We start from the raw sequence: 21,510 nt of genomic DNA, 5'->3' as shown, positions 1-21,510 counted from the left end.
TGGCCTTGCTTCCCCTGCAATATGCATCCTTGGCTCTTAGCTGGCTCCCTGCCTTTCCCATTGTTCCCTGAAAAGACCTGCCGCCATGTTAATGGTGGGACAGCATGAAAGCCCACTCTCTTATGAAGAAAGCCGGAAGGGAAATGTCTTTGCTTTGGTCTCTTTCTGGTCTCTCTCTCTGACTTTGAAGGTCTTTGAGCAGACATGAGAATGGTAGCTGACATTTTGGCCTCAGCCACACGCGTAACTAAAAGCAAAGTATGCCTCCTACTGCAGGGTGCTAGCTGAACGCTCTGCCAGGAATGACAACAGAACGTTTGTCTACGTGTGGGAGCTTAAACAGCATGATCTTTCCCATACTGGAAGTGTTAAAAAAAAAAATCTATGCTCCTTCGCACGCCCATGAGAGCATGTGTGTGTGCGATGGCCAGGTTCCCTCGCTCACATCACAGAGCACTTCTGTTCTGCTGACTGCTTGATTTCCGTGAAGGTGGCCTGGGCCTTTTCTTTTATGGCATCCAAGTCCATGTTCTGCAGATTCTGCAACTGCCCCAGAATAGAATCCTTATCCTCTTCTTCTTCTTGGTCCTCGTCTACCATTTTTCGGAGATCTTCAGGCAAATCCACATCATCGCCAGCCACCTGGATTTGATTCTCGTCCATTTCACTCTGTGTGAGAAACAAGTACAGAGATAGATGAGTAGCTCTAAAAATTAACCAACCAAAAAGTGGAATGCAAACACAGCAGGCAGTGAGGGTCTGTTGAGAACGGAGGAGGTGAATGGCACACTTGATCATCTCCCAGCAGAGCCTGGTCCTGGTGGCAGCTGTGGAGGCTGGCACTCCTGGTTGGGAGGCTCCTCCTTGGTCATTCCTTGGATCAACCAGAATCTTCTAGCACAGGGTGGTCGCTGGACAAGTAGTGTTAACATCATCTAGGTGCTTGTTTAGAAGTGCAAATTCTTGGAGTGGATACTTGGCATAGTTGTTAAGAGGCCACTTCATATGCTCACAACCCATGATGGAGTGGCAGGGTGCATTTCTCAGCTCTACTCCTGACGCCAGCTTCCTAACGTGCACCCTTGGAGGAGGTATCATGTGATGGTTCATGCAGTTGGGTCCCTGACACCTGTGTAGGTCACGTGGATTGAGTTCTGGCTCCTGACTTACATCTGGCCCAGCCCATGCTGTGGCAAGAATTTGAGATACAAGCCAGGAGATCGGAGACCTACAACTGTCTGTGTTTCTCTTCAAATAATGATAAAAATCTATATCAAAATTCTTAGATTCTCCCTTGAACCTACTGAGATGGAAATTCAGCCATCTGGACTTTCTTTTTTTTTTGTTTTTTTAAAATATTTTAAATTTATTTATTATTTTTAATTCATTAATTACATTGTATTATGTGACACAGTTTCATAGGTACTTGGATTCTCCCCATCCCTCCCCAAACCCTCCCACCATGGTGGATTCCTCCACCTTGTTGCATAACCACAGTTCAAGTTCAGTTGAGATTCCCCCATTGCAAGCATATACCAAACATAGAGTCCAGCATCTTACTGTCATCTGGACTTTCAAAAGCTCTCTCTCGCTCTCTCTCTGATGCAGATGGCCACAAAACCTGGAGCTTCAGTCGAGGGCTGCTTTGCCAAGTTTGCATGGTCCATGCTACAACTTGGCATTTTGGCTGATCCTACTCCAGCAGGTGGCAGTGACCAGATAAGTTTTTGTCATTCTACTAGTCACATCACTTCACTTCCACTGCTTCCCTTCTGCTCGCAAGGGATCTGCCCAGAGTCAGGTGTACCAGTCACAGTTGTTACATGAACCATCCACAACACAGCTCCTACTTGGCACCCTGTGCTGCTGGTGCTATCGCCACAGGATGCCTTGAGCATCTCATTTTGTGACTGAAGGCACAGTAGCTCCAGAATTCTTTAGTACACATCATCTGGACTTGGGAATTCTTTTACTGCTTCAATAGGATGAATTGAACTTGTCTCTGGGAGAGCTTCTCTGTAACCGACACCCTCAGATTGGTGATCAGGTTGTAACAGGAAACATGGAAGATTATTTAAGATGTCACTAATGGTAGAAAAGAGGTATGTTAAGGCTACCTTCCCCAGTTGTGACCAGCCTTGAATTTCTTTGCAGGGCTCATGAAAATCCACATAAAGAGAAAAGCCATCATCTTGGGCTCAGACTGCTGTGAATTTAAGAAAGAATTCAGCACCTGTTGAATTCCCAGGAGCAAGATCTGACCCAGGTGCTGAGTGGAAATGACCGGAGAGGCACACATGCTCTCTGGAACAAGCAACATTGCAAGGTGCTGTGTGCTAGGCATTATCTTCTGTCAAGTGGGCTGGAGGGACCACATGGTTAATATCCTTCTGGCTCTATCTCTATGGAATTGAACTTTGTTAGCTGGTCCTTGCAGGAGCTGGGTCCAAACAGCTCTTCTCCAGAGCGCGCTCCTGTTCTCTGCTCTCTGGGCTCTGGTTCTGGAGCCAGGGTGAGAGGCAGATTTGGGATGGCAAGCGGACAGTGCTTCTGGGAGGGAGACGCATCCTCCAGCGTTCCCTGCGGACCTTGGAGAAGGGCCCCAGGCAGTGGCAGCAGCCTCCATGATGGGTAAGCTGTTGGTCGGAGCCTTGGACCCTCTAAGTGTTTGCAGGATTAACGAGTTCCCCCATCAAACAGTTGTGGGATTAGTTAGTTAGTTAATCCCTACAGGTTCCTGGCCAATCCTGCATTTCTGTTTATGTTTTGTTTACTTACCCCTGTGGCAGCTGTTTTGTTTTTATTGTCCTCTATGGGTTTTTCCCCCAAAGGAGGAGAGGAAAAGCAGAGACCAGTCTATCCCTTTCAGTTCAGGCAAATGCAGGATGAATGTCCCCTCAGAGGCGCCCACAGCAAAATCAAAAGGAAGTCCTTCATATACTACTGTAATAATGTGGGGGAAATCAGTGTGGGGGGATTTAAGGGTGGGAGAATGGAACTGTATTGTAAAACAGTTTTTTTTTAATGCATGCATTACATGTAAAGAGAAGAGTCTGTGGTCATACCATGATCAGAAGTAGGTATTGGAAATATTCTAGCAAGAGATAAGATTAATTGGAAAATACAGGTTGATTTGCCACGATTCCAAAGAGGTGTTATTAAACACAGAGAATAAAATCATATCCTATTCATCAGGACAAAAAAAAAAAAAAAAAGACATGTCAGACACTCAGGGTTCAGCCCATTCTCATGACTTGGCCAGCCCTCCTGCGGTTCCGGTGCCTGCTATGCTGAGATCTGCAGCTCCGTACACCTTGAAGACAGAGTCCAGCAGCAGCTGGGGCATGGAGACACACACAGCAGGTGCCTGCCCAGTAATCCACTGAGCCTACGGACACTTAAGTTTGTGGGTCCACTCTGCTGGAAAGAGCTGTGTTGCTGCAGCTGTCTGTTCATTGCCCTGCTTCCGTGGAGACACCACAGCCTAGGGCAAGGGTGTTGGACCGAGTTCAGCAGCCCCAGCAAAGTTGTCAGTTCTACCTCTCAAGCTGTGTGACCCGGGGCGCTCTACCCAACCTCTCTGAGCCTTATTTCCTTGTCTATACATTAGGGATCTCTCTGCAGCCTGAGTTGTGCAGGATTAATTAGATGACTACTACTGCTTAGAGCCTATTACGCACTCAATCAGGGGGAGCTTTGCTCAAACCAGCAATGCTCAGGGGAGGGTGTGTACTTGCTCTGATAACTGCACCAGCACTGGGCTCCTCCCTGCTCTCCTGGAATGACTGCTACCTCCCCTGCCCAGGCCCATCTTCCTCACAAGCCAGTCTTCAGGCACCAGGCCCTCAGGTCACCTGGAGTACGCTGTCCAAGGGGTCCCTGGGCCACTGGTCAGTGCCAGCACCCCACTCCTGGCCCAACCTTTCCTTGGAAGGGCACAGGGCCTGCCTACTGTACTCTTCCTGCTCCCAGCTCAGCAGGTTCTCAGACATGAGTGGACAGAGGACATTCCATGGATATCAGACCTGGGCCTGTGGCCTCACTGGAACTGGGCCCTAACTACACGAGCAACCCAGATGAAGGACCAGCCAAGGTAAGCAGCTCACTTATAAATACTGCATGTGCTGCAGCCTGGAATAGGGGATTCTGATTCAAGTCTAGGATTTGTCATTCATCCACCATGTGTCCTTGGGCAAGTCACCTTACATCTCTGAGTCCCAGTGGGAGGACCCCAGGTGGATTTATGAGATTAAATAAACACATGTCATGAAATGGCCTCACAGGCTTCCAGGACCTGGACAAACAGCAGCTGAGACTGTTAGTATATCAGGCAGGAGAGCTCTGTGTCAACACGGCTGCCGCTCACAGTGTCCCAGGGATAAAAGAAGACCTGGATGGTGACCAGAAGTGGGAGAGCCTGGCCACAGTAAGCAACCAGGGAGCAGCCACTCAAGGCTTGTGGCAGCCCCAGCCAGCCAGTTGTCGTCTTCGCTCACCAACACCCTACTGATCAGACCTCATCTACAATCCCAACAAGGGATGTCTTATCCACACTTCCTGTTGCGCATCGACAAACCTCAGGTTGGAGAGGCCAGGAATACTCTAGACACTGTTCATATGAAAAGGAAAGGCAGCCATGCCTCACGCCAACTAGCGCAGCCACAGCCACCATGCATCGCTGTCCCCACAGGTGGCATAGGGCAAGGGAGAGGTGTGGGGAACTGAGACCCACAGCCTGAGTAGATGAGGGAGGGAGAGGACAGGGAAGTGAGACAGCTTATAATTAGGGGACTTAAGGGCTCTGTTTTATTCCTACAGGGTCTGTGCAGAGGTCTTCTCATTTCGAGAAATCTTATCAATTTGGGATATTGTTTAATGCAGTTAAAAGCTGATTATTTTTATGCCAGCTGACCAAGATCCGTCTTAATCTCTTGTTTTTAACCAGACTTATTATCTGCATTGGCAGGGCTGACTGCTCCATTATTTAAATCACTCCCCAGCCTGCCGCACTCCCTGGGACCTTCTGATGAAAGGGTAGGTGTTCCCTGGGCTCCAGCCTCAGGAAACCTTGGTCAACCAAACCTTCAGCTTGCACCCAGCTCGAGACATGTTATCTTAGATGGTTGCATCTTCAAGAAGAGCTGAGTGCTCACTGCTTGTTAGTGTCTAGTCAAGCTTGGTGCCTGATCCAAGCTCGGTATGATTTAGTCTTGGCTTGTTTGTTTACTCTTGGTTGGCAGGATATCAAAGAGCCCCACAATGGATTTCTTTCTAGTAGACGAATTAATCTACCACCTGCTGTTGCTAGGTTTGTGAGCCTCGTGGACTGACTGCACCGTGTGTCTCCCTGTCCTGTGGCTGAGCATGGCCCTGCTTGGCACAGTGTCCCAGGACCTTGTGTCATATGGCCGAGACCTTTGGCTGCACCTGCTGGCTGCTGTCTCAGCTGCCCGTGCCTTTTTGGGGACTTAAAGAGTCCCCCGCATGCCCAGGTAGGATAGATGGTGTGAATTTGTCTTTTCGAGTCCCGGGCATGGATTTTTAATGCTGACTGCGAGAGTATCCGGGGTGGGTCCTCCCAGGCCTGGGGTTTGCTGTGCACCTCTTGCAGGCCCATCTTCCTGCTGCAGGCAGCACAGAGGGACTTGCTGGCTACCAGAGGCCACCTCTCCAAGCCTCTCCACACAGATGAGGAAACCGAGGTCCAGGGAGGTGAAGGTCCTTTCAAAAGCTCATGATCCTGGTCAGGAGTGTGGTCAGCCTCATTCGGCTCAGCTGCCAGCAGAGGGGTCAGATGCTGCACGGCTGCGCAGGAAACGCCATCCCCAGCTGCCTTACAAAGGGCTTGCCGGCAATAAGTGGGAAGTGGGGTGGGTTCTGCTGGACTCGCCCTGCACACCTGCCTCTGGCTGTCCAAGGAGCCCTCCTTCCCATGGTCCTTGTTCCCTCTGAGCTCCCAGTGAGGGGAAGGAGCCCACGGAACTGGGGCAGGAGGGAGAGTTGGGGGGAGGGCTGTCTTCCACTGCCTCCGCCAGCCTCCTGCCACCAGAAACAGCTGCTCAGGATCGGGAGGGGCCAAGGCTCAAACCCCGCTGGGAAACCTCCAGAGCTCGAAAGGAGGCTGGCGAGGAAGATTCCAGAATCTTTGCTGTTTTATAAGAGGTGGCTCCATTTGGTTCTAATGGAGCTTAAAGCAGGACCCATTTAGAGACAGCTCTGTTGAAGAGTTTCTTCCTGGTCCAACTTTATTCCAGACAATACAGCAGACAAACACCAGGTGTAACTAAACCGTACGGCTCAGCAGGGGGCACAACATGATTTTTCAGTGACTAACCCAGACTGACAACGCTGTTAATAGGATTAGGGCTCATTGTGGAACTGTTTTCTTTTATTAATTTGGCTTGACTTACATATATATTCTGAACTGCCTAGGATGAGGGGCATATTAGTTCTTACGAAGAATCTTGTGACTTTCTTAGAAATGTTACTTCCTTGCTCTGACAAAATATGACATTTACATTTCAAAACAGAGCCACCTTTGTGTCTAACACAAAATTATATTGTGATTGGAGCCACGAGTCAAACTTGTTAATTTCATGGGAATTAATTTTAAGGTGATTCTTAAAAGAAGAAAGTCTTTTTCTTGTTTTGTGATACTTTGGGTATTTCTTTTTTCCATCTAGCATCTGTTCATTGTGTGAACACCCTGTGAGAGCGTGTGTCTGGGTATCCGGTGCATACAACTTTCATGTGCCAGTACATGCTGGGTGCTGAGGGTCATGCATATGTCTGTGGAAGGTACAGAAAGCTACAGAAAAAAAAAACCCATGTACTCAAAGTATTATGGGAACATGGACAAGGGTGATCCAACTCAGCCTGAAATAGGAAAAAGAGAATCATGGAAGGTTCTGGAAGAAATGGCACTAAACCAACGTTTTACAAAGCAGAGGTCAGGGGCCCGGCGGCGTGGCCTAGTGGCTAAAGTCCTCGCCTTGAATGCCCGGGATCCCATATGGGTGCCGGTTCTAACCCCAGCAGCTCCACTTCCCATCCAGCTCCCTGCTTGTGGCCTGGGAAAGCAGTCGAGGATGGCCCAATGCATTGGGACCCTGCACCCATGTGGGAGACCCGGAAGAGGTTCCTGGTTCCTGGCTTCGGATCGGCGTGCACCGGCCGTTGCGGCTCACTTGGGGAGTGAATCATCGGACAGAAGATCTTCCTCTCTGTCTCTCCTCCTCTGTGTATATCTGGCTGTAATAAAATGAATAAATCTTAAAAAAAAAAAAACAAAACAACAAAGCAGAGGTCAGGGTGCAGGAACACAGAAGGAGGCAGGTGTAGTTCAGGCATGGATGGCCAGGGGTGAACCTGCAAGGGCAGGACCACATCACGGGCAGGCAGCTTCAGACTTTGGGCTATTTTTGTTAAAGTTCTGGTCAAATCAAAAAGGCAGGGATCAGGAAGAGCTAATGGAAGGAGCAGGGTAAGGTTTATATTTTAAACACCTCAGTCTGCAGTTTTAAGAGAAGCAAGACTCAAAGCGTAAAACCTCTGTGACAGAGGTGAGAGATGATGGTGCGTGGGGCTGAACTCAACATCGTTCAAGAGACAGCTAGAATTTGCAAATGTGATGAAACCCAGACAGGCTAGCCATATGCACCCAAACCCTATAATGACTGATAAAGAAGCACAGGGCCAGGTGCAGTAGCTTAGACGCTAAAATTCTCACCTTGAATGCATCCCTGGATCTAATAAGGGCACCAGTTCTAATCCAGCAGCCCCGCTTCCCATGCAACTCCCTGCTTGCGGCCTGGGAAAGCAGTCGAGCACAGCCCAGAGCTTTGGGGCCCTACACCTGTGTGGGAGACCCGGAAGTTCCTGGCTCCTGGCTTCAGATTGGCTCAGCTCCAACCTTCCTTTCCGATAAAATTTAATTAATTAAAAAAAAGAAGCACACACCCCATTTAAAAATTTTTTTTAAAAGATTTATTTTTATTGGAAAGTCAGATATACAGAGAGGAGGAGAGACAGTGAGAAAGATCTTCTGTCCGATGATTCACTCCCCAAGTGAGCGCAACGGCCAGTGCTATGCCGATCCAAAGCCACGGGCCAGGAATTTCTTCCAGGTCTCCCACATGGGTGCAGAATCCCAAGGCTTTGGGCTGTCTTTGACTGCTTTCCCAGGCCACAAGCAGGGAGCTGGTTGGGAAGTGGGGCTGCTGGGATTAGAACCAGGGTCCCATGTGGGCGTGTTCAAGGTAAGGACTTTAGCCGCTAGGCCACGCTGCTGGGCCCTACATACCCCATTCTTGCAATCTGCTTACCACACTTGCTTGATGACCCCTCTAAGGACTCAATAACAGTTACCCAAAGACACCTGGGATGGTCCTTAAAAATTGAAACCAGTTTGGGATTGAAGACCTCGCACAGCTGCGAGGGTTGGGGGTCTACTTTGCTCTTTTTCAAGGAGTTAAACCCATTTTCCCTGAGTCAGCAGCAGCAGAAACTCTTTCTCCCAGGAAAACACCAGTCAAGTCATTTCTTTAGAAAATGCAGCTCGAATTCCAAAATGTGACACGGTTTTCCTTATTGGACCCGACAGCTCCCGGGAACTGAACTGAGTCCTGCTGTTACCTAACCCAGGGAATTGTCAATGGGGTGCCCGAGGGGTCAGCCCTCATTAGCCCCAGGGTGTATTGAGTACCCCCAGTTCCCCTGTGGACCAGTCATGCTATTACCAGCTGGCTTTACCCAGGATAGATTTTATAAGATGGCCCAAGGCCAAACATTCTGTAAAGCCCCCCTCCACCATGGGGTGGCGGGGAAGGACCTCAGTAACCCACTCAAGTCCTGGGAACCCATGCTCCCCGCCCATCGAGGCTGCAGTATGGGCTCAGTCCAAGGTCACTGTGTACCCATGTCCCAGATCTCGCTGGGCAGGAGCTGTGCTCTTGGAGAGGAGTGGGGAGACGGCAGCATGGAAAACTGGATGAGAAAAATTGGGTGTGAATTCCCACTGGTCACAGTGTCTTATGACCTTGGGTAAGTCGCTAAGTGGATGCCATTTTTATGATCATGCATTGAGCAAACACCTAATGCGGGGGGGGCTTCCCCTTCTCCCACCCCCTGCCAGTGTCCTGTGTGAGATCCCCTGCCACCAGGATCAGGCATTTGTTTCTGACCTGAGGGTGCCTTCCCCATGCAGCCCCCTAACGGAGGCCTGCCTCTCACCTTTCCCCACTCCCTGGCCTGCTGCATGCCTGGGATGGGGGAGTGGGAGGGCTGTCCCGATCACGGCCCCAATGCACCAAATGGCACTGCCTGGAGGGGCCAGGCCTTGCTGTTTAAGCAGATGCATCTGCAAACCCACAAACAAGACACCCATTGTGGCTTCTGAGGACATTGGACCCTTGGGAAGGGCCCCCCTGTACCCAGACAGACCAGAGTCACCTGCAGCCCAGTGACTGCGGGCAGTGAGCTGCCCTGAGACTCTGGTTGGGTGTTGGATTAGAAGACCTGGCATTCCCAGCCTGGCAAGCCATCCTGCGCCACGTCCCCCGACCCCCTTCATTCTTCATTTCCCCCGTCAGCTCCTCTCCAGGCTGAATGGTCCAGCGCCAGAGATCCCCCAGCTCACTCTCCTGGCACACTGCAACGGAATCTAAAATGCGCAATCTGCTCCATCACGCCCAAAGCACGGACTTCTAGGAAGTCATCTCTGGAGGACTGATTTCTCACCCAGCCAAGTGCGTGTCCTCCAGGCTCTATCTGGCCTGCGGAACACCAGGGGGCGCTGGGTTTCGGGGGTCAGTCCAGCAGGCAGCAGCCCTAGTGGTGCTGTGGGCTTAGCAGTCAGGAGGTCCTCTGGGGCAGCACCCAGGGCACTGGACTGACTAAGCAGGCAGTTATCATTCACTGCACTTCTAGAACTGCGGTGTTTATAATCCATTTGTACCAAGTGCAGCCATATTATGGCAGTGCCGTGGGAAGCTTCCAGATGGAAGTACATTCTGCAGGGAACCCCACCGTCCACATGAAATTCTCATCCGTTTATCCTAAATGCAGATGGTCACTCCTGGGTCATGGATCAGCTGATCAGACCCTGGCTGGCTTCAAGGGGGTGGGACTGGGTGCCATTCCTTTAAGCAGGGAGATGGGACAGGTCTTGACACTCAACTTTAATCCCCTGTGGATTTGAAAGCTGCCTGAAAACTTTGTAGAATGCCCAAATATTAATGGTAAAAAGAGGGGCCAAAGTTGTGGTACAGTAGATTAAGCCCCTGCCTATTGAGCTGTCCTGGCTCCTCTTCCCATCAAGCTCCTTGCTAATCTGTCTGGGTAAAAAGTATCCTGCTCATGAGGAACCTGGAAGACAGCAGAGGATGGTTCCGGTAGTTGGGTCACTGCCCCCCATATGGCTGGCCTGGGTTCTTTGCTCATTTGCCAGCTTTAGCGTGGCCCAGCCTCAGATACCATAGGCAGCTGAGCAGTGATTCAGCAAACGGGAATGTTCTGTCTGCCTTGCTCTCTCCCTCTCCAAATATCTAGATAAAACATTTACATTTAGAAACTGTTTCAATTCTGTTTATTTGTTTCATTTTCTGGATAGAAACACAAGTTCCAAGAGTGAAATCCCTGGCCTGAGTGTTTATAAACTCCTGGCTCAGTGTCTTTCTCACTGCATCAAACACCTCAGGCCACATTAAGATGCGTGTACCTTCATGACAGTCACCTTGTGCCAAGCGTGTGTGAAATGGCCGCACAGGCCTGGGTTCAGAGCATCTTTCTTACCTTTGGGAGCCGGTACTTCTCTCTGAGATGGACGCGGAGGCACGCTCTCTCAGCCTTTTTCTGGGTGAATGCAGCGTCTCTTTCCATCCTAGAAGAATAAAAGGTCATAAGGATATGAGAAGCTCAGGCTGTCCCAGCGACTGGCCCCAGGAGAGACCACTAGGGCACACTGCCTGCAGACACCTGGCAAACTGGGGATTTCCTTCCCTTCCTTTCCCAGGCTCTCTGTCACCTCCCTATCATAACAGAACACAGGTCTCTAAATTCTAACAATACCTTAGAGTTGGTAATCACCTATGCCGCAAAATGGGGAAGAGAGGCAGGGTGCTCATTGCCAGGGCGGAGTTGCCAAAGGACTGCACGGCCAAGCATTGCAAGTCTGAGGATCAGCTGGAATGATTCCATTCCTGTCCCATCAGAATTGCTCGAGTTGGAAGGGTAAGATGCACTTCTAGAATGAGTGATTTTTTTTTAACTTGTTCCATTTTTTTATTGTATTTTTGACAATCTTTACATAGTTAATTAGAGTAAGACGGTTTAAGAGCTACAGGAAAGTGGGTGAGACTATTATTTCCATATTGTTTCCTTCATGTATCTGAGGTAAAGCGGGATATTAAGGGAGAAGCCCCACCCAGACTCCCACCCACCCCGTAGAATGAGTGATTTTTATACAAGGTGGCACAAGGGTACAGCGGCCAGGGCCAGAGGATCTTTTGTGGGTGCACGGGATTTGGGGATATATTATTAACCTGTTTCCCTTCAGTGTCATCATTGTCATACCCTAATGCAATCACAGAGTCTCCTTTCCCCTTTGGGAAAAGAGGTATCCCCAGAGAAGGTAGTGGCAGACCTGGGGCTGCTTGGAGGATGGCTCATTGGATTGGCTTAGGCCGGTTTGCAATGGATTCCTTGCTCATGCTGACCAGGACAGAGGCAGACCCCTTTGGACATGTCTGTAGGTTCACTGGAACCACTACCGTTCCAGGCTGCACACAGAAGTGCAGTATTGGAGTTTAAATCTTAACACGCGGCCTTGCTCCTCTGGCCATATTTGGCTGGGCCGAGCTGAACAAATGAGATCTGGAAGTGGAATTGTGACTAAGACAGGCAGTCTGGAAGTGAGGCTGACATCATAACATGTGGACTTGAAGGCATTGACTGCCCTTGTCCTTCAGCCACAAGGTCTGGGTGGCTGAGTGCTCAGAGAGCTGACTGGCTGCCGAGATGCAAACAGCGGCAAGAGATGGACTAAGAGTGTGTCTGGTTTCCCAACTGCCTTGAGTTCTTAGGCTAAGAGCTTGTGAGGCCCGATGGGAATTCTTCTCATGATTTGTGAAGGTATCTTTGCATGGAATGTTGTGTGTGTGTGTGTTGTGTCTAACTCATGTTTTCATTTTCAGGTGAAAATGGTTTCCCATTCCCTGACTCCAAGTTTCTAAATAATCTTAGACCTTTTACAGACGCTCTCTCAGGAAGGGCTGCGTCTGAAGCAAGCACTCAGATTAAACTATTGATCCCTGGGCTGAGCCCCCTGTGAAATCATTTCCATCTGCAAGATGTCAGGGCTGGAGTGGGCAGGAGGGAGCATTGGTTTCTATCTTCTGGTAGAATACAGCGACTCGTCCAAGAGATTAGCGACCTGCAACTCAGGAAGGAAGCAAATTTCACCTATACCTGCTGCAACATTTTATTATTAAAACCTTTAAGCAGGGACTGGAGTTGTGACATGATGGGCAAAGCAATCATCTGCAACACCAGCATCTCAAATGGTGTTTCCTGGATGCTGCACTTTTGATTGAGCTCTGTGCTAATGCTCCTGGGAAAGCAGCAGAGGCAGGCCCAAGTGCTTGGGTCCCTGCACCCACGCGGGAGACCTGGAAGAGCTCCTGGCTTTGGCATGACCTCATCCTAGCCATGTAGTCATCTGGGGAGTGAGCTCATATATGGAGGATCTCTTTCCCTTTCTCTATGTAACTGCCTTTCAAATCAATCAATAGCTTTTTTTTTAAAAAGACCCTTAACATGTACAGTAATGTTAAAGGAATTTTACAGTACAGTTCAAACTCGCACTATCTGGATTCTACAATTCACATCTCACTACCCACGTTTTCTCTTGTGTCTCACCCACTCTCTACCATTCATTTATTCACCGTATTTTTTGATGCAAAGCTGCATCCAATGTGCATATTAACCAATGCTACAAGCCCGTTCTTGTTCATGGGTTTTTTTAAGAAAAAAATTTCATATGACTCAATGCACAAACTTCACGTGGCGTTTTTGATGGTGCCCTCAAATGCACACATCTGTGTAACTCAAACATGAATTGTACTGTGAAAGTGGCCTCTTTCCCATTGGCGGTCAACATGTGCCCTCCCATCCCCAGGCAGTCATCATTTCTTCTCCACCATATGAGACTTTGCCTGGTTCAGGACCACTTTTCACTGAACTAGGTACTTCATATTCTTCGGTGTAAGATTTCTCTCATACAGCATAAAAAAACTCGAGATTCACCACCCATGTCGTTTTAGCAATCATCCGCTCCTTTTTGTGGCTGGGCTCTCTACTGCACGTGTGAGCACAGATCAATCACAGTTCATCCCTTTCCCTATTGACATTCACCTGCATTCATTCCCATCTGGGGCTACGGTGAAGGAAGCAACTGTGAGTTTTGTGCACAAGTCTATCGGTACATGTAGTTTCATTTCTTCTAGGTAAGACCTAGGCATGATATTGCTGAGCTACTGGGTATTTTTGCTTAATACATATAGTTTTACAAGAAATAACCTGTCAGACATTTGGCCAAGATGATGTGTTTTCTTACACCTCAGGAAACAAGAGTTCTTAGTGGTTTTACATTTTGACCCATATCTGTTATTTTTGGCCTTCCTAATTTTACCCACAGAGGTATGTGGTATCTTTATTTTCATTTCTGTAGTGATTAAGAAGTTCTCATTGTGTATGTCTCTTACAAAGTATTTGTTCAATTGTCTTACCAATTTTTTGCTTTTATTATTGATTTGCCATTCTTTGTTGATCCTAGACGCCAGTCCTTTGTCAGATAAGCATTTTGCAAATATCGTCTCTCAATCTGTGGTTTGTCTATTTTCACAAAGGTTCCTTCTGGTATACCATGGGTTAAATTTTGATAGACTAATATTTTCAAATTTGGGGGTGATTGCTTTCTGGTTTATGAGAAAGAAATCGTCACCTACTTCCAACTTGCAAAAACTTTTTTTCTCCCCCTAAAAATTTCATAGTTTAAGCAACGGTGCATGTCATACTATTCTGAGTGTGTAGTATAAGGTGGAGGTCAAACTTGAGTTCTCCAGTCATTTCAACAGATTTGTTGAAAAGATATTCCTTTGCTGGATTATTTGAGCACCTTGGTGAAAAAGTCAAAAAACTATGCAGGTTGCACCAAGTCACATGTAGACCTCATGCTCAGACTCTGGGACTCCAGAGACTAAAGACGATGCAGAAATATTGGTTCCCTAGTGGCGTGAACATTCAGCAGGAGAAATTCCCATCTCCGTGCACAGAGCCTGCCCCATTGTAGGGATCCAATCGCTCAATCAACCCAGTGAAGTTCAGTCAAGTTACAACAGTGAAGCAGCAACTACTGAAGCATAACCATAACATAGCGAAAAGGTGTATTTCAATTGCTTGAGGGATGAAGCAATGACTTCTATATCCTTCATAGATATTCTGTTTAGTTTCAGACTTCTGTCCATACAAACGTTCTCAGTAGAGAAGAAAAAAATCTGAGTACAGAGAAGTAAATGAACATGCAATAGAGTGCCTTGCTAAGTAGTTTCTCATTTGTACTTGGTGGGGTCAATCCCACATTTTTTCTGAAATAACAGCTATGATTTTTAGGAAGGTTTGTTTGCACATATTTGTCTTAATATACAATACAGCCTACAGCTGCCTGTTTTGAACTTGTGGTGTACCACTCTTGACACCTGCTGCTTCTGTGTAAGATGCCGTATTGCAGATGCTGCAATGCTTGAAAACTCGAGCAATGGACCAGCTGCCCTATTGTCCTGTCACTATTTCTTAAACTGGGTGAGCACCTGAATTTATAATATTCTCACAGCCTCACAGAAAGCTGTCCTATTGGCTGATTGACCACACCACTAAGGCATTTTGAGCTTTGTTACTTGAAAACACTAAATAATATTTTGCACACCCAGGTGTAGTGTAGGAATCTCTGACCACTTGCTCTTTATGATCTTGTTTGATCTGAAAATGTCTCGTGCTATTGTTGTAGTTCCTTGTGATTCCTACTTTCTGTTTGCAGCTGCGTTTCTTTTCCATGCCAAGGCAAAGCCAGCCAGTACTTCAGGAGTGGTGCTTCTTGCCTGAGTTTAGTACAACTTCATCTTTGTATTTGTACTTACTTAAAAAACAACCTGTTGCTGCTGTTAACTGATTTTAATTTACTTCAGAGCCAATCCCAGCACATTCCAGGTATTTTATAACCTATCATTTCTTTTAGAAAAATACAATTGACAAGGTTCCCACCAAATGTTGGTTTTGTATTTCCACTGTCTCCCCTGGGGTCATTAGTCTATCTACCTGTAATCATCTTAGCTAAAAGACTTTGGTGACTAGTTTGTAACTTAACATAAACAAACTAGCCATGATGACAAGAGAACAAGAGAATCTTTCCTTTTGTGACATACAATGACATTTGACCTTTAGATTGATGCTTTCTTTTTTAGTCCCCACCCGTAGATTGATGCTTTAATTCTTAACTGCTTATTACAAGATGCAAACTAACTCTACTTTCAACTTTAAATTAAATATAGATTTAAATACAGATTACACTTAAGTCTTCAAGTAGGGAAAGCTGTGAGTGATAGTTACATTCCATAATACCAAGATGCTGCTAGTGTATTTTAGAGAGCATGCTGGCACACAGCTGAAATGTCTAGGGGTGATGTATAATGGCACCTGGGATTTATTTTAAACTGATGATCTGTCATCTGTTTAATCCATCCACATGTACGGCCAAACGCTATTGACTTCATGTCTGAAGCATATATGGAAATTCATCCTACCATTCTACTCTACTGCAAGTTTATAATTTTCACAATGAACAGCTCTCTATTCTAGGTTTTCAGTTAGTCAAATTTTACAACATAACTGGTCTTAGATTTTTTTTTTCGCAAGATCAAGGGCTTTACATCATATGTTTTAAGGCCCTCTCTCAGGTACATAGTCGGAATTCTTAGTTTCTTTCTATTTGGTAGGAGAGTGAATTTCACAAAGATGGCAAAGATGGTTGCTCACCATTTTTTGTCTCAACAACCAAATCAAGGTCAATGAAAGTAAGCCTGCCCAGAACATGCTCAGCTGCTCCAACAAAGGCCTGGAGAATCTCTTATCTTTGTTCCCTTCCAGTCATCCTTACAGGTAGCAGGTGCAAGCTGCTGTCACTGGGGGAAATCTTTGCCTTTGCAAAAGGAACTTGCCCGGGGTTGAAGGTGGGGCAGGGCTGCACTCTGCAGGGATGCGGAGCCACGCGTACTCACTTCTCCTCGATCATCTGCTTTTGGTACTCCTCATACTCCTCTCGGGTCATCCCTTGTGCCGCTGCAGGGTCCGTTGTCCCTCCTTCTTCTTTTTTCTCTTCAGACCCCCCTCCAAATCCCAGGTTCTTTACCTGGTTACTTATCATACTTTTCACAAAGAAAGCCATTGTCTCTGGTCCAGAAAATATCAAACCCCAAACTCAGAAAAAAGGGAGGAAACCCAGCCAACCAACCCAACACAATGCAAACCCTCCAAAAATTGCCAACGCCTGCAGCACATTTGCTAGCACAGGATTCTGCCCGGTCTCATTTCCCCAAGGGCATGATGACAGAGAAGGGTGCTTTGCCGGCTGTAAGCTGGATTAGCATGGTGAACGCCTCAGTGGAAGGAGGCAGATGGTTCCGATTATCAACCGTACAGCCAGATGCAACTGGCTGCCTTCTGCATCAACCGCTCACTGCTAATTTCCCAGGCACGTGGTACTCCTGTTTGTAAAGTTGAAATTGCAAACACAGTGGAGGCTTCATGGAAGAGACCTGTTGCGATACAGTTTATCAGAGCTGCATTTTACAGCTGTGGTGGCATTTCCCAAGTGCAGCTCCTGGGCACAACACTGTTGAAAACTCAGTCCAGAGACTGAAAAGCCAAGTGCTTCATTAAGCGATGAAAATCCCTTGGTCCCATCATTTTCTCTCATTGGACTCAAATGTACTCAAGGCTCGCTCAGGTGTTGACTAGACCTTTGTACCACGTCAGTGGTCACGGGGCCCACCCAGAAACACACAACCGAGCCAGGGAAAGCTGGAGAAACTTTAGTTCACATCTGGGAGATGAGTCTGCTTCTACGCCAAGTGTTTCTGGTTGATACGCATCAGCCTTCCAGAGTTCCAGTTGAGGAGCTAAGAGCACCTGACCTGTGCCAGAGCGCTGCATTTCTCAGACAGTCTCCTTAGGTGTTCTGCTGTCTTTGTAAACAACCCTGGCAATGTTTTATAACGTAGCAGGGTCTCTACAGTCCTGGCTTCCTTCAGGTCAAGGGAGGAACTGAGTATGGCTAAGACTTTAATCTATACTAGTATCTTTCTAATTAAAGCACTCGAAGAAGGGCTGAGGCTGGAGGGCCACCTCAAAACCTGTTTGCAACCTATGCTTATTAATCAAGGGCACCAGGAAATAAATAACCACCTGCCAGATTGCCTAAATGACAGTATTTGGATTTTTGCTACAAACATTTGCTTTATACGGTTCAAATTTTTTCTTTCCCTTGCACACATTTTTTAAAATTTAAGGGAATAACTTTGTCATGTAAACAACAGATACAGTGTCTTGTCATAGGAGCTCAAAATCCAACAGGTTTCACACACATTCAAAAATTCCAAAGGAAACCACCCAGAAATTGGGTTGAGAGAGGCACTTACCTGTACTCAAGGCAGGTGGTGATGGTGGCTGCACAGCCCAGTCATCCACGCTGCCACGCAGAACAGAGCCTTACGTAGCGTGCGAGCCAACAAGCGCAACTGGGCTGGTGATCAACGCAGTCCTGGTGTTCTACAAGCCACAGCTGCACTGGGCCTTCTTCACCTGACTCCACGTTAGCTATCTACCTGTAAAACTCAGGGAGCCTAACCCAGGGCCATCCCACGGGGCACAGAGGGCACTTTCTCACGCGGGCAGGACTGAGTCCTGAGCCTGCCTAACAGAGATCTCCATGTGATGCTCCCTAGAGGCTCCCAAAGCCAGGCTCAGGCCAGGCCAAAACTAGGAAGCCAGCCATCGGCCCACACAGGTGGCAGGGACACAGGCACTTGAACCACCACTTGCTGTGTCCACGGTAAGCACCGGCAGGAAGCTGGAATGGAGAGCTGACCAGGGACCTGACCCCGAGCACCCCCACTGGAGATGGAGCTGGGGATCCCCGACAGCAGCTTCACCCCTGTGCACATGCCTATCCCTTCCTCAACAAGAAAGGCTAAGAAAGATCCTTTAGGGTGAAACAGAAACCTCACTCAGCATCCCGATTGTGAACACACACTATTTCTCCTCTTAGGTGGGCTGCTTGGAACTTAATAAACCATTACTTCTAAATGATCCCTCACATTGAAGCACACTTCATCCCCACTGAGGTGCGTTACCAACACAAAGGTCTCCAAGAACTTTTCAGACTGTATCCTAAAAGCCATGGCCTTGTGTTCCTTGTGTGTGGCTTTCTAGCTAAGCACATGGTAATTCTCCTTTAACAAATACTAGTCAGGTGTTTCATGATACTAAAAACCATTTTTACTTCCTAAAGAAAAGGACACCTTGTTGAAACTCCATCCTGATAAAGGTTTGTTCAGAAAGTGGGATCTCAAAGTGCAACAGAGGATTAACACTTTGAAAGAACACTGCCAAAAAACAACCAGAAAATATACTCATTTTTCTATTAGATTACTTAAAATCTATCATAAAAATCCAATTCATTACCAATTAGGAAATATTACTGAGGGGCTCAATTCTGAACTCCAAAGCCAGTTTGTAAAGCAGTTTCCTTGCTCAGCCCTTTTCTAAATGTTTACGTATGTATTTATATGTACCTGTATATATCTAAATGTGTATGTATGTATGTATGTATATGTACCTGTAGATATGTGCAAATACATATATGTATGTGCAATATCCATGTATGCATTTGTAAGTACATGTGTGTCCATATATACATCTGCAGGCACATGTATCCATAGGGATGTGTGTGTAAGTATGTTGCACACGTATATGTATGTTCATCTACGTATGTGTGAGCTGTCAAGCAACAGACTCTCCTCCTGTGTTTCATCAAACACATCTCTGATGGTCCCCCAAAAGAGAATTCCATTGAGGATAAGGTCATTTTTCCAAAAACATCTTCACATGCACACCCAGGCTGCAGGTACCTATTACAAAGACATTCAAGTTACCTTTAGTACTTGGCACAGCCAAGCTTCAAACTCAGGCCCGATCCTCCTAGGACCACATTAACTCTTGCAACTGGAATCACTTGGCTAAATGGTGCTTGACTAAAAGACTACAAGATTTTTTTAAACTGCTTTGAACTAGCAATGACTAAGAGTTCCTGCTGTAACCCACTACACTTCACTACCATCTGTGTCGCCGCCCCGCAGCGACACTAAAATGACGAGCAATATTCTTGGAGGTCCGGGAAAAACTGGCAAAAGCGGCTGCGTTTTAAAACCTTTTCTCCGCTGCTCCTGTCCCCGTCTAAGCTTTCCTACCCGCTTCTTCACCACCCTTCCTCCCGTTTTCCACCACCCTTCTTCCCGATTCTTCCTGTTTCTGTATTCCCCCCGTAAGGGCCACCAGAATGTCTTGAACCAAAAAGGACAGAGACAAAACGAAAACGAGATGGCAAACCAAAAAAGGCCGATGAACCAAAAAAGGGGCTTTATTGTAGAAAGCGAGCTGCTTATAAAAAGTTCTTCTACCAATCACTTCTGCCCGTGGTCCACGGGGTGCTGTCTGATAGGCCAGCAATCGCAGCCAGGGAGAATTAGCCTATCCTTGTGACTTCCTGCCTGCCCACTGGCGGGGACAAGTCCCGCCTCCTGGCACTCGACCAGCCGCCATCTTGAAGCCCCTCATCCATGTGGGGTCGGCCGCTCCCCACAATCTGGTTATTAAAGGAGCAAACATCAAATGCATTGTTTTAATTACATTATTTTTTTCATCACCAGTAGGGGAAAATACTTCCCCATGATCATTCATAGTGATTTTGACTTCATGGGTGGAAGGTCACTAAGGTGGAGTGCGGGGAATCTGATAAATGAAATAGCACAAATCTTGGTCTATGGGCCCGGCAGCGTGGCCTAGCGGCTAAAGTCCTCGCCTTGAACACACCGGGATCCCATATGGGCGCCGGTTCTAATCCCGGCAGCTCAACTTCCCATCCAGCTCCCTGCTTGTGGCCTGGGACAGCAGTCGAGGACGGCCCAATGCATTGGGACACTGCACCTGCGTGGGAGACCTGGAAGAGGTTCCTGGTTCCCTGCTTTGGATCAGTGCAGCTTGTGGCCTGCGAAAGCAGTCGAGGACGGCCCAATGCATTGGGACCCTGCACCCGCGTGGGAGACCTGGAAGAGGTTCCTGGTTCCCTGCTTCGGATCAGCACGTACCGGCCGTTGCGGCTCATTTGGGGAGTGAATCATCGGATGGAAAATCTTCCTCTCTGTCTCTCCTCCTCTCTCTGTATATCTGACTTTGTAATAAAAATAAATAAATCTTTAAAAAAAAATCTTGGTCTACATGGAAACTAAATAGCTACTTGCTATTTGAGGTCAATGAGAGAAAAGCAAATTTACTAAAATATTTCTTTATTGCAATAAGGTCAATGTCTTTGAATTCCAGATAGCATCAATTAACAATCCAAAACAAACTTGACAAAATGTTCTCCAATTGAAATTGCAGTGGATAGAAAACTCTTTAAACTTTAAGTATTACAATAAAGGAAATATATTAAACAGGCAACATAAAGATTTTAAAATGCGCAAGAGTTGATTTTACACTGTATCTTATAAATTAAAAAATACCCAATATACTATTTTTCCCCATCTCCCTCTGGTAGCACATGGACAAGCCCAACATTCACCAGCGTTAATGTTCTTGACAAAGAGTGCGACTCTGCAATGCTGGCAGGGCACGCAATCCCTTATTCAAGTCATATCTGTCTCCCCTGTCAACAAAAAAGTACAAATGGCTGAGACAAAACCTCACCACAATCACAATCAGGAAAGCAGAAGGCTTAGCAGGCAGGTTTCAAGATGGGTGTCCTCATGGCCTAATTACGATCTGAAGTTGACTTTGTATGTTTAACAGCTATCCACAAAGTACTAAGAGGTACAGGAAATAACCTGGATTTAGCAAAAGGAACATTAAGTATACTGTAAATATCAAAGAATTAGCGCACATTTGCTAGTTTTAGTAATAATGACTGTTTCATGCTTTCTGTTCAGTTTTAAATCCACAAAGCCCGTTTTTTCCCTCCACTCCCCGTCCGAGGGCTCTCAAGCACAGCGTGCAGAGCCCAGCAGGTGCCTGCTGAACACAGCCCGAGGCCTCACTGCCAGCGGGGACGCAGCTGCAGGAATGAGGGCCTGGAATCTGTCTTCACACGCACTCCAGGACCCAAATGGCCCAGGGACCAGACTTGGA

The 21,510-nt window shown here is 47.1% G+C and overlaps 1 protein-coding gene across 1 annotated transcript; it reads right to left on the bottom strand.

Annotated features, from left to right (window-relative positions):
* Window positions 1-432: 432 nt before the first annotated feature.
* CPLX4 (complexin 4) lies at window positions 433-16,506 on the bottom strand. Its single transcript, XM_004579461.1, has 3 exons — window positions 16,329-16,506; window positions 10,792-10,879; window positions 433-669 (listed from the first exon to the last, which is right to left on the bottom strand). Exons 1-3 carry the CDS (start codon window positions 16,493-16,495, stop codon window positions 442-444), a joined length of 483 nt encoding a protein of 160 aa, XP_004579518.1. The 5' UTR covers window positions 16,496-16,506; the 3' UTR covers window positions 433-441.
* Window positions 16,507-21,510: the final 5,004 nt, after the last annotated feature.

The sequence above is a fragment of the Ochotona princeps genome, chromosome 18 (assembly GCF_030435755.1).
Source record: "Ochotona princeps isolate mOchPri1 chromosome 18, mOchPri1.hap1, whole genome shotgun sequence".
NCBI classification, from domain to species: Eukaryota; Metazoa; Chordata; class Mammalia; order Lagomorpha; family Ochotonidae; genus Ochotona; species Ochotona princeps.
This window is presented reverse-complemented; position numbering and strand designations above follow the sequence as displayed.

Bases quoted from the DNA above. Each gene is read 5' to 3' on its own strand.
- CPLX4 (XM_004579461.1), bottom strand. From the start codon at position 16,495: ATGGCTTTCTTTGTGAAAAGTATGATAAGTAACCAGGTAAAGAACCTG. The intron at 10,880-16,328 runs GTGAGTACGCGT...TTATTCTTCTAG, and splicing joins AAGCAGATGATCGAGGAGAA to GATGGAAAGAGACGCTGCAT. The intron at 670-10,791 runs GTAAGAAAGATG...TTTCTCACACAG, and splicing joins AGAAGTACCGGCTCCCAAAG to AGTGAAATGGACGAGAATCA.